Source organism: Pocillopora damicornis, chromosome 1, assembly GCF_964200805.1.
Source record: "Pocillopora damicornis chromosome 1, jaPocDami1.2, whole genome shotgun sequence".
Lineage (NCBI taxonomy): Eukaryota > Metazoa > Cnidaria > Anthozoa > Scleractinia > Pocilloporidae > Pocillopora > Pocillopora damicornis.
The window spans coordinates 24,475,358-24,487,142 of NC_142670.1; the positions used below are offsets into that span (position 1 = coordinate 24,475,358).

At 38.4% G+C, this 11,785-nt stretch overlaps 1 protein-coding gene across 1 annotated transcript; it reads right to left on the reverse strand.

The window, feature by feature from the left end:
• Window positions 1-2,361: 2,361 nt before the first annotated feature.
• LOC113684168 (E3 SUMO-protein ligase KIAA1586) lies at window positions 2,362-4,395 on the reverse strand. Its single transcript, XM_027201506.2, has one exon. It carries the CDS (start codon window positions 4,033-4,035, stop codon window positions 3,376-3,378), a length of 660 nt encoding a protein of 219 aa, XP_027057307.2. The 5' UTR covers window positions 4,036-4,395; the 3' UTR covers window positions 2,362-3,375.
• Between the last annotated feature and the right edge of the window lie 7,390 nt (window positions 4,396-11,785).

Genomic DNA, 11,785 nt, shown 5'->3' on the forward strand with positions numbered 1-11,785 from the left:
CCTGCCACCGCAGCAAGATTTGTCAAAAAGACAGTCCCCATCAGAACGTTTTTAAACTAACCTTGAGTCAGAAGTCCTTTTATGTTTACAGAAAAGATAGGCAGTGCAAATTTATATTTTTATTGAGCCCAAGTTTAGACCTGATAAACATCATCTCTGTATGGCTCTTGAAGCAATGAAGGTAGCTGGCGAAACCTTGCAGAGATGCCGGCGTACTTCGCCAGCTGCCGGCTCTTATCTACAACCCTGGAGATTGGTGTCTATGTTGGTGACAGATAGTTTAACAGATACTTCTCTCTTGGAATAAATAACGTTTTGGTGGATTAAGCAGTTTTGGCATTTAACTGAAGTACCAGAGACATCAGCAATGTGCTTTTTGCAAACTTGGGAAGACAGAAAGTTAGAAAGTTTAGATGGTATGGGTTGTAGCTATTCTTTCTAATTGAAGGTGATGTCACTGTTTGGGGCAACAGACGCATTTGACTGTTGATTGAAAATCCAATCACTCTCATCTTGTTTGATGGTGAAGTTCTTAAGAAACACTGTGGTCTATGTTTTGAAAATGTTGGATCTGTTGACGTGCTGGAGCATTAAATGCTAGCACTCTTTGTACCTTTGTGGGTGATGTTTGCAAATGAAAGTCAAACCAGTTAACACCTTTTCCACATGATCTTTTTAGAGGACTTAAGTTGTAGATAAAGCCTTGTTTGCTGCCCAGGATAGAGTTTAAAGGAAAACATCAGATGCAGGAAAGTATTGCAATCATCACCTCATAGCCCCTTTCGCAAATCTGACAGTGTACGTGTACATGTATCCATAATAGTGGTCATTTACTGGGATTATTGAGTAAGACATAGATGAAAACGACAACAACAAAAAAAACAATGCTAATAGGCAAGGGGAGATGGAATCAGATTTGAGCATTTGAGTATTTCGCTGTTGACATAATTGAGATATACAAAAATGAAGAAAAAAATTTTAAGTACTTACCTTTAGATTGACCCTGTTGTGACATCACTCCTAAAAGAGGAATGTGAGAAAATGATTACATTGTAAATATAATGCACATTTATGTGTAGGGCTGATTGGTACATGCACTTATCACTCTATTGTATACATGTAGTTTAGTTAGCACCTTAAGGGGAAGACTGCATACAATGTATGCAAAACTGAATAAACTTAGCTATTGCTGGTGGTGGGTAATACTTTCAGTTTCAGGGAAAGTTGTGTTAGATTATGAGAAGTTTGTCTTTTTCGGCGAAGTCCCTTGTGTGAGTGAAAATAAATCAGCAAAGAGAAAACATTAAGGTGTGTGCCTCAATTGCAGAGTTCGACACGGTGTTTAATAATTTTTCTTCAACTCGTTTATTTTTAGTAGCACTACAGATTTTGCAGAAAAAGAGGGACTGCTCGTAGTCCAAAGTTGTGTTAGTATGGCGAACATTTCAAAGGAGTCATCTCCGTATTTTAGGGTTGTTTTGTTTTTGCTGTTGGTTGAGTGGGGTACGCAGTTACTGTACATTTGTGTCTGCAATAGTTGGAATTGACAGTAACTCTTTTCTGTTTGGATAGGTAAGGGATGTAATCCAGTGTTTCTTTCTGGTGTTCTTTCCCTATGTTTACGAGATATAATTCAAAAAGGGTTAATTTAGTAAAGCTATTCTTATGGCATCATGATCTGAATAGCATACACTTGTTACTGAGCTATGGGTATTAGCCTTAATTGCCCGCCTGACATAAACATGGTCTAGTCAGTAAACTATCTGAAGTGAACGTAGGTTTCTTTAAAATCTGCACATAACTGAAAGATTGCATTAAGTTAGTATGCGGTTGCATATCAATGGCATTAAAGAAGTTTACGTTCAGATCTCCCAGGATTATATCAATTTAACACTTTGTCTATTTGCTCTTTGACTAAAGTAAGAATTTTGTTTCTTTTATCTAACATGTTGCATTTCATCTCTTCATCTAATTCTTCCGATAATGGTTCTGCTACAACTGTTCTTGTGAAAAATTGGCCAAAATGAAATCTGCATGGAATATTATGGTATTTTCTACATGTTTTTGAGTGATTATGCTTTTGATAAGTTGCAACCAAATGGTACAATTCAGGGTCTGCTTCTGTATGCAACAGATTCGCCAGGACATGACTTTATATGAAATCTACATAGTCCTGTTTTAATGTGCTAACTTTGGACAATCACTTGTCTGTATTAATACAGAGGGTCCCCTATACCCCTTTGGAAAATTGAATCTCATTAAAATATTGGGCCTTTTCAGGCGTCACGCATAATTACCAAAACCATTTCATGTTCACGCAAAAATCGTGTCGATCATGTTTCACGTAAAAATAAGAAAAAGTTTACAGACTGATGCTTTTCTTTTAATTTTTTTTTTTTAGTTTTTTTTTATCAAAGCATTTCTTACGTTTATATACAAAATAGAAATTAACAAAGATAAAAAAAGAGAGAAAGACACACACTTATATAGTACAAACAGTAGAATACTGTACACACACACAAAGCTATTACGGTAATACAGTTACCTAGTATGCAAATTACAATGACATCAACTTAAAACTAATGATAGAAATTAATCATGACATCACTTACTCCTAAAACGCTTATTAACTTTTCCCACTTTCTAAAATGATTGTTTAATTTGTCTCTTTTTCCTGGCAATATGGAGTTCGATATTGTAAATACGCCTTGTCTTGGCTATAAAACCTTGAAGAGAAGGTATAATATTCTGGTATTTCCGAGAGTAAATATAAAACTTACCCAGAAGCAAAATATGATTAAACAGGAGAAAATCTTCTGCAATATCGAACTTACCAAAAAAGACATCTTCCTCTTTTTTCACAGAGATTTTATAATCGCGCAACCAGGACAAGATATGTTTCCAAAAACTACATGATACTCTACAGGAAAAGAGTAAATGCTCTATGGATTCAATCTCTGTTTGGCAGAAAGTACAGGACGGCAAATCAGCCATGCCAAAACGAAACAGTTTTTCGTTTGTAAAAACAATACGGTTTAAAATTTTAAACTGAAATTCTCTAAGTTTAGATTCTAATGTTGTGCGAAAAGATTGTTCGAATACTTTGCAGCTAACTTTACTTTAGCAGTAGGCGTTGTTTGTTTTTTTCTCCAGGAAAAGCCGGTAGATTTGCTTTGAGGAAGCATCAAGAATTGGAACTAAATTGGTACTTATTAGAATAGCAGGTGAATCCGGGTTCGACACCTGGCTACCTGCATTACTAGTCACCGGGCTTGTGATTTCTAAAATTTACTAGCCTGGAACACAACTTGGCAGCCCAGATCAATTTCCCTCGAAGTCTACCTCAACCCCAAACATGCAAACCTTCCTCTAAACTTATTGGCAAGGTCTTTTAAAATTATGAAGAATGGCGTTTATTCTATCATTGTGATGAGCTGAACAGTGAACAGCCAGAATGTAGGGTCGTGCAATTTGGTCTTTCGTCTTCTTCACTGTTCCGTTGTTACTTCCCATCATAACACTAGCACCGTCCGTTCCAAACTCAACCACTTTCGTCTTCCACACTCTGCCAAAACTCCCTGTCATCATGGTGATCAATGCTTGACTGATGCCATCAGCATTTGCTTTGCCAATGTTCTTCAATCCAACAAAATTGGTAAAGATCGCCCCATGTACTGCCAATCTAACAACAAATTTTGGCTCCCTGTGAGAACTGTCTGTGGATCCGTCAGATACCATGGACCAAAACTGTGCTTTCTCAATCAGTGAAAGTGTGATATTGTATTGTTTCGTAGCAATTGCCTTCATAAAATCTTGACAACTCTTGTCATTTCGGTACGCAGTTCCTACTTTCAAGCCTTTAGCTACATCTAAAGAACACAGCCACTGAAAATCACTAAACGGGCGACCGTGTTTTGCAACAGCATGAGCTGATGTAAACAATATTTTCATTTGCTCGATGGTTTTCTGATTTAGCTTCATTAGCATCTTATGTGTTACAGTAGCTTCAGGCTTCTTTGTCGCATCAAATCGCATCTGATTTTGTGTATGACTGTCAAACCTGCTTCAAGTTTAAAGTTCGTGCTTCCAACACAAAAAGAACTTGAGCGATCATACCTTCTGCAGACAAAGCAAAACATTTTGCCCTCTTTGTTTACGACATGGTGTTCAAGCCATGGGAAGCTTTCTTTCCACGATGGATTAAAAGTTCTCTTGCTCTGAGTGCTCTCCTAAATGTTATTGCTTTCCTGTTTACTGGTACTTTCAGTTTCGGCCGTTTTCCCTTTTTACATGGTGGCGTCTCGAAATTTGTCAAAAATCGCTCCATCTTTACAATCGCTTCAAGTGCGAGGCGATCGTGCGATCGCTTCAAGTGCGAGGCGATGTGCAAGGCATCGCAACATTGTTAGGGAGAAGACTGGGGAAGGCATTGACCATTAAGAGCAGAGTCTGGGATCTTGAGATGTTTACGATCGACACGCAAGACAAAAAAAAAAATTACGTCAGAAGATGATAGGTTTATGCCTTCTTTATTGGTATCATCATTACAATTTAAACTTTATTGTTTTTTTAATCAACTGTGAACTCTAGTAAACTAATTATATATAATTTCTTTCAATTTTTCTACTAGCCAGCGGGCTGTTAAACGTGGTTTTTTACTAGCCCGACCCAATTTTTACTAGCTTCGGGCTACCGGGCTAGCGGAGATGTCGAACCCTGTGAATGCGGGAGTGAATCAATCATCGGTGCAGTAGTTGCCCTTTTAATTGGCAAGCACTAATTGGCAGGCATAGAGTTAATAAGACCCATAATGAAGAAACCTTGCTCAGGATTGAGATTTTCTTCAGTTGAGATGAAATACACAGATTTCTTATTAATGCAGAGAAGCTTGTTATTCCAAATAATTTCATTTGCAATTTTGTGTAGCAAGCTGGGCGTTTTTGCGAGGATATTTAAGCCACCCTTCTCAACTTCCAATATCATCACATTTCATTTTACTTTATCTTTCCCATTCCAGATAAAATAGTAAAAAAGTGAGTCTGCCTCTTTGATAAGGTCTTTAGAAATTGGCAACACCAAAGCTCTATACATTAGCTTGGGGATGGCAAAGGTTTTTATAGTTTGTATTCTACCTAAGAGAGGATGACCACGCCATTTCCACAAATTGATCGTCTTGTTAAGTGATTTCGAAGTTTTCCTAAAATTCAATTTATCTCTTTGTTTAGCGTCATAGCCAAAGTAAAGGCCTAGAATTTTAATAGTGTTACAAAGATTTGTCTAATCAGAATGCGGCCCCTTCCAAAGAGATCTATTTTTGCCTAAAGCTAAGGCTTCGGTTTTTTCATTGTTTATGTTTAAACCAGAACATTCACTTAAAGTCTTTAGCGTAATGAATGGGTTTGTATATGAACTGCTATCTTTGATAAAGCAGGTCATGTCATCAGCGAAAAGGGAAAGTTTAACAGGTTCATTTTGTATCATAATGCCCTTAATGCCATCATCTTCTCTTATCATTATAGCTAAGGTCTCTAAAGCTATTATAAATAGGTAGGGAGAGAGGGGATCTTCCTGTCTTACTCCCCTACTTAGTGCAAAAGGTCCTGTTGTAAAACCGTTGTTCATTACACAGCTAGAGGCGTTGTTTTATAAGACCCGTATCTACTGAATAAAAGAAGGGCCCAAGTTAAATGCATGTAGTACTCTTGAAAGAAAATTTAAATTGAGCGAGTCGAAAGCTTTTTCAAAGTCTATAGCGACTAGAATCCCAGGTATATCTTTGTACCTAGCATATTCAATCACGTCATTGATCGTTCTGACGGCATCAAAAATTGTTCTCCCTTTTACAAACGCGTTTTGATTGAAATGAATTACTTCAGGAAGTACCTTTTCCAAACGCTTTGCCAAAGTTTTAGACGCCAATTTGGCATCAAGATTTACAAGAGATATTGGACGCCAATTCATCACCAACCTTCTGTCTTTCCTTCCTTTTCAACGAAGGTGATAACAGCCTGTTTCTGTGAGTTCGATGGTTCACCGTATTCGAAAGCACAGTTCAAACTATCAACTACCAACTTTCCAAGCAAGGACCAAAAGGCTAAGTAAAACTCGGCTGTTAAACCATCATTCCCTGGCGATTTGTTCTTTTGGAAGGTCTGCAATACATTATAGCACTAATCATATCTAAGGATACCCTCACAAACGTTCCTCTTTCCCTCGGCTAAATATGGAACATCGGTGAGATCATTTATAAACGAAGAAATAGTCTGAATGTCAGCGGAATTTCTAGCATCATAGAGATTAGAATAATATAATTCCAATTCATTCATAATCTTTTTTGGGTCGCTAGTTAATCCTCCATCAGTTGTTAAGATTTTGCGGACACTGCTTTCCGCTCTATTTGAATTTTCTAAGTTCAAAAAATATTTATTGTTTTTCTCATCCATTTCATACCAGGTTGCCTTAGAGCGAATGATTGCCCCAGTTCCTCGAGATTTCCACTATTTGGATCATTATCACATTTTTCTGTACATTTCTTCAGCTTATCTTCCACCTTTTGTAGTTTTGCTTCTCTTTTACGGGCTTGACCTTTACTGAATGTGATTGTTCGCTGTCTTATTTTGTATTTCATTAAATCCCATAAAACACGCTTATCTAACCAATTCACATATTCAGTGGTTAACAGTTCACAGTAGTCCGAGTCATTTACTAAGTTCGAATTGAATTCCCAGAAAGTCGGTCCTCTCCCAGTTTCATCTAAGCCGCTAATTGAAAGGGTTATTGCTGAATGGTCTTTTTATTGATGTTTTAATCTCGGCTGAAATTTTCTCATCTTGCAAACTGTCGCTTACAAGCCAATAATCTAGACGCCTCTGTACAAGCGGAGTTTTTTGGTGCCAAGTAAATCGTGATGCAGTGGGGTTCCTAATTCGCCAGATATTAACCAGATCGAAATCAGGGGGCATATCTTGAACTAATTTTGCGGAGTCTTCCTTTCTGTTGTTTCCACCCCGTCCATCCAAGTCAGGGTCAAGAATGACGTTAAAATCACCTCCGACGATAATTGGGTAATCCTGTTCTGTTCTAGCGACTTTCAAAATTTCTGATATTACTTTGAAAAAGATGCATTGTTCACTACATTTGTTTGGAGTGTTAATATTCAAAAGAAAGTATGGTGATTCCTGAATGGAAAACTCCAGGAAAACATGGCGAACTTGAGAATCAACCTTAATAGATCGCAGTTGAAAGTCTAAGCTATCCCTTACCAGTACAAGTACACCTCGACTGTGGCTTCTACCGTGCAAAAAGAACATCAAGATGATTTTCTCCGGGATATTTCAATGGTTCCTTGGTGCATCGTCGATTGTTTTGATGATATTGACGACCGCGTCTACGCTCTTAACACATTATTCAGTGAAGTCCTTGACAAACACGCACCAATCAAAAAAGTCAAGATTCGAGGAAAACCTAGCCCTTACATAACTGACGAGATCAGAGAGCTCATGAAATCTAGAGACCGGTGGAGAAAGATAGCAAGAAGAACAGGTAAACCTGATGCTTGGACCACCTATAAAAACCTTAGGAATGACGTCAAGAGAAAAATAAGATCAGCTGAGCGCGCTTTCGCCGCGGACCAGATCACAAGCAATCCCAACAACTCAAGCCAGTTGTGGAAGACTATTCGATCTTTCATTCCAAAAAAGTCTGCCAGCGTGAGATCATTTAGCAAAGATGACAGGACCGTCGCAAACGATTTTAATCGGTTCTTTACGTCTGTTGGCCAAGTTGCTGTTGACAAGATTAATTCACTTGCTAATGAATGCAATTTTGATCCTTCGCCACCTGTGCCTGATCCTGCAATTTCTCCAGTGACTGATCAATTCAATTTTACGCACGTGGATTGTTATGAAGTCGCCCAGATTGTCAGGTCAATGCCAGCTAATAAGTCATCTGGGATTGACAACATTCCAGCTTGCAAGAAATCTTGGTTGTTGGTTTGATTCTAACAGTTGTGACGGTGAAGCGATTAAACACTAAGTCGTTGTGTACCTCAAACGGATTTGTGTTTATTTGCACTACAGAAGGCATCATTGTGATTGGACACTCTAACAAGGCAGCTATTCTAGTTCAGTCTCTCAGAAAAGCAGAGCTTATTATCGAGCTTACAAAGAGGGGATCCAAGCCACTGGAAATGTCAACCATCTGAGGGGAAAGTTGAAGGCAGAAGTTGAAAAACTAAAAACAAAATATTCCACTGAGCAGAATCAAATGGATGTTGTTCAATTAAATGAAGTCATCACTTTTGACTCAGTGTGTTCAGCATCAGACCACGATGAAAACCAGGTTGACGAGTACAGTGACGGAAGCGATTCAAGTGATTCGGAGATTGACATTGATAATGAAAGTGAGAACGTCTTGACCTTCTTGAGAACTACTCGTTCTGGACGCAGAATTACCATTAATAGAAGCATATTCTAATGAAACGACTTGGTGCGACCAAAAGACACGGCCGATCAGGCCAAGATAAGAAAGAGAATCTAAAAACATTAGTCCGTTTTTACGGACTAATGTAAATATGTAAAAACATTTGTCCATGGAGACTGGGGCTAGCATGCATAGCGAGTAGACGTGTTTTTGAGTGCTCCCCTCTGGTTATTAGTAGTTCTTCTGGCAGCTTGCATTTCTTGTATATGGAAACCATTCTTTCTTCTTTGAAGTGTACAATATCAAAGAGAAGCAATTCAGATTCGTCTGCGTCAAGTTCTCTGTGGGAAAAGAATCCAAAGAGTCTAGCCGAGGAAGATGAGGTTCTCCAAGCCTTTAACATGACCGGTGACATTTGTGAAAAGCTCGATAAAATTCTTGGAGAACTTAAGAAATTGGAGAAACTCGATGCAGTTGAGGCAACGTCGAAGGATTTAACAACCAGACTGGGGAACGTCGAATCAGCTATCGACAAGATGAAAGAAGATGCACGTGCTGTGGATAGTTCGATCAAAGGTATGGATAAGAGTCTTACACATCTCAACAAAGAAGTTGAAGAGCTTCGTGGAACGGTAGAAGACAATGATAAGCAAATCGAATATTTACAAACGCAACACCTTTATCTCGAATTGTACAGCAGGAGAGGAAATCTAAAATTTTTTGGCATACCGGAAAGCGAAGCCAGCGCTTTGGAGGGGAAAGATGCGGTTGGCCCAATTGATGTTTTGTGTGATTGTCTTCATGATGTCCTTGGTTTTGGGGATCCAAAGAGGAATATGGAGTTTCAACAAGTGCATCGGATGGCTAAATCCGTACCTGGAAAGCCCAGGCTGATATTAGCCCGTTTTTTACACTATCAAGATCGCGAGACGGTGCTTCGTGTTGGGTTTGAATTGAAAGACACCGAGTATTTGTTTTTGCTTTTGTAGATGTTCTGCTTTGTGTTTACTATGTTTTTCAAAGCTATTCTGGCGCGTTGATGAGGATATATTCTTTAAAGTTTGAAGGTGCCAAACTGATGCTTAACTTTTCCCACCTAATGAAGTTGTTTTTCCTTTTGGCGAAGTAGGGCGTACAGACATCGATTTTAGTCTTTTGTCATTAAATGCTCGAGGGATTCGTACTTTTGAAAAGCGGAAAGCAATTTTTAGCTGGCTTTCAAATTCTGGAGCCAATATTTGTTTTCTGCAAGAACCTACAGTACTCAAGAAGTCGAAAATATCAAGAGAGAACATTGGAGAGGAAAAGATGTTCTTTTTGCACGGTAGAAGCCACAGTCGAGGTGTACTTGTACTGGTAAGGGATAGCTTAGACTTTCAACTGCGATCTATTAAGGTTGATTCTCAAGTTCGCCATGTTTTCCTGGAGTTTTCCATTCAGGAATCACCATACTTTCTTTTGAATATTAACACTCCAAACAAATGTAGTGAACAATGCATCTTTTTCAAAGTAATATCAGAAATTTTGAAAGTCGCTAGAACAGAACAGGATTACCCAATTATCGTCGGAGGTGATTTTAACGTCATTCTTGACCCTGACTTGGATGGACGGGGTGGAAACAACAGAAAGGAAGACTCCGCAAAATTAGTTCAAGATATGCCCCCTGATTTCGATCTGGTTAATATCTGGCGAATTAGGAACCCCACTGCATCACGATTTACTTGGCACCAAAAAACTCCGCTTGTACAGAGGCGTCTAGATTATTGGCTTGTAAGCGACAGTTTGCAAGATGAGAAAATTTCAGCCGAGATTAAAACATCAATAAAAAGACCATTCAGCAATAACCCTTTCAATTAGCGGCTTAGATGAAACTGGGAGAGGACCGACTTTCTGGGAATTCAATTCGAACTTAGTAAATGACTCGGACTACTGTGAACTGTTAACCACTGAATATGTGAATTGGTTAGATAAGCGTGTTTTATGGGATTTAATGAAATACAAAATAAGACAGCGAACAATCACATTCAGTAAAGGTCAAGCCCGTAAAAGAGAAGCAAAACTACAAAAGGTGGAAGATAAGCTGAAGAAATGTACAGAAAAATGTGATAATGATCCAAATAGTGGAAATCTCGAGGAACTGGGGCAATCATTCGCTCTAAGGCAACCTGGTATGAAATGGATGAGAAAAACAATAAATATTTTTTGAACTTAGAAAATTCAAATAGAGCGGAAAGCAGTGTCCGCAAAATCTTAACAACTGATGGAGCATTAACTAGCGACCCAAAAAAGATTATGAATGAATTGGAATTATATTATTCTAATCTCTATGATGCTAGAAATTCCGCTGACATTCAGACTATTTCTTCGTTTATAAATGATCTCACCGATGTTCCATATTTAGCCGAGGGAAAGAGGAACGTTTGTGAGGGTATCCTTAGATATGATTAGTGCTATAATGTATTGCAGACCTTCCAAAAGAACAAATCGCCAGGGAATGATGGTTTAACAGCCGAGTTTTACTTAGCCTTTTGGTCCTTGCTTGGAAAGTTGGTAGTTGATAGTTTGAACTGCTTTCGAATACGGTGAACCATCGAACTCACAGAAACAGGCTGTTATCACCTTCGTTGAAAAGGAAGGAAAGACAGAAGGTTGGTGATGAATTGGCGTCCAATATCTCTTGTAAATCTTGATGCCAAATTGGCGTCTAAAACTTTGGCAAAGCGTTTGGAAAAGGTACTTCCTGAAGTAATTCATTTCAATCAAAACGCGTTTGTAAAAGGGAGAACAATTTTTGATGCCGTCAGAACGATCAATGACGTGATTGAATATGCTAGGTACAAAGATATACCTGGGATTCTAGTCGCTATAGACTTTGAAAAAGCTTTCGACTCGCTCAATTTAAATTTTCTTTCAAGAGTACTACATGCATTTAACTTGGGCCCTTCTTTTATTCAGTAGATACGGGTCTTATAAAACAACGCCTCTAGCTGTGTAATGAACAACGGTTTTACAACAGGACCTTTTGCACTAAGTAGGGGAGTAAGACAGGAAGATCCCCTCTCTCCCTACCTATTTATAATAGCTTTAGAGACCTTAGCTATAATGATAAGAGAAGATGATGGCATTAAGGGCATTATGATACAAAATGAACCTGTTAAACTTTCCCTTTTCGCTGATGACATGACCTGCTTTATCAAAGATAGCAGTTCATATACAAACCCATTCATTACGCTAAAGACTTTAAGTGAATGTTCTGGTTTAAACATAAACAATGAAAAAACCGAAGCCTTAGCTTTAGGCAAAAATAGATCTCTTTGGAAGGGGCCGCATTCTGATTAGCCAAATCTTTGTAACACTATTAAAA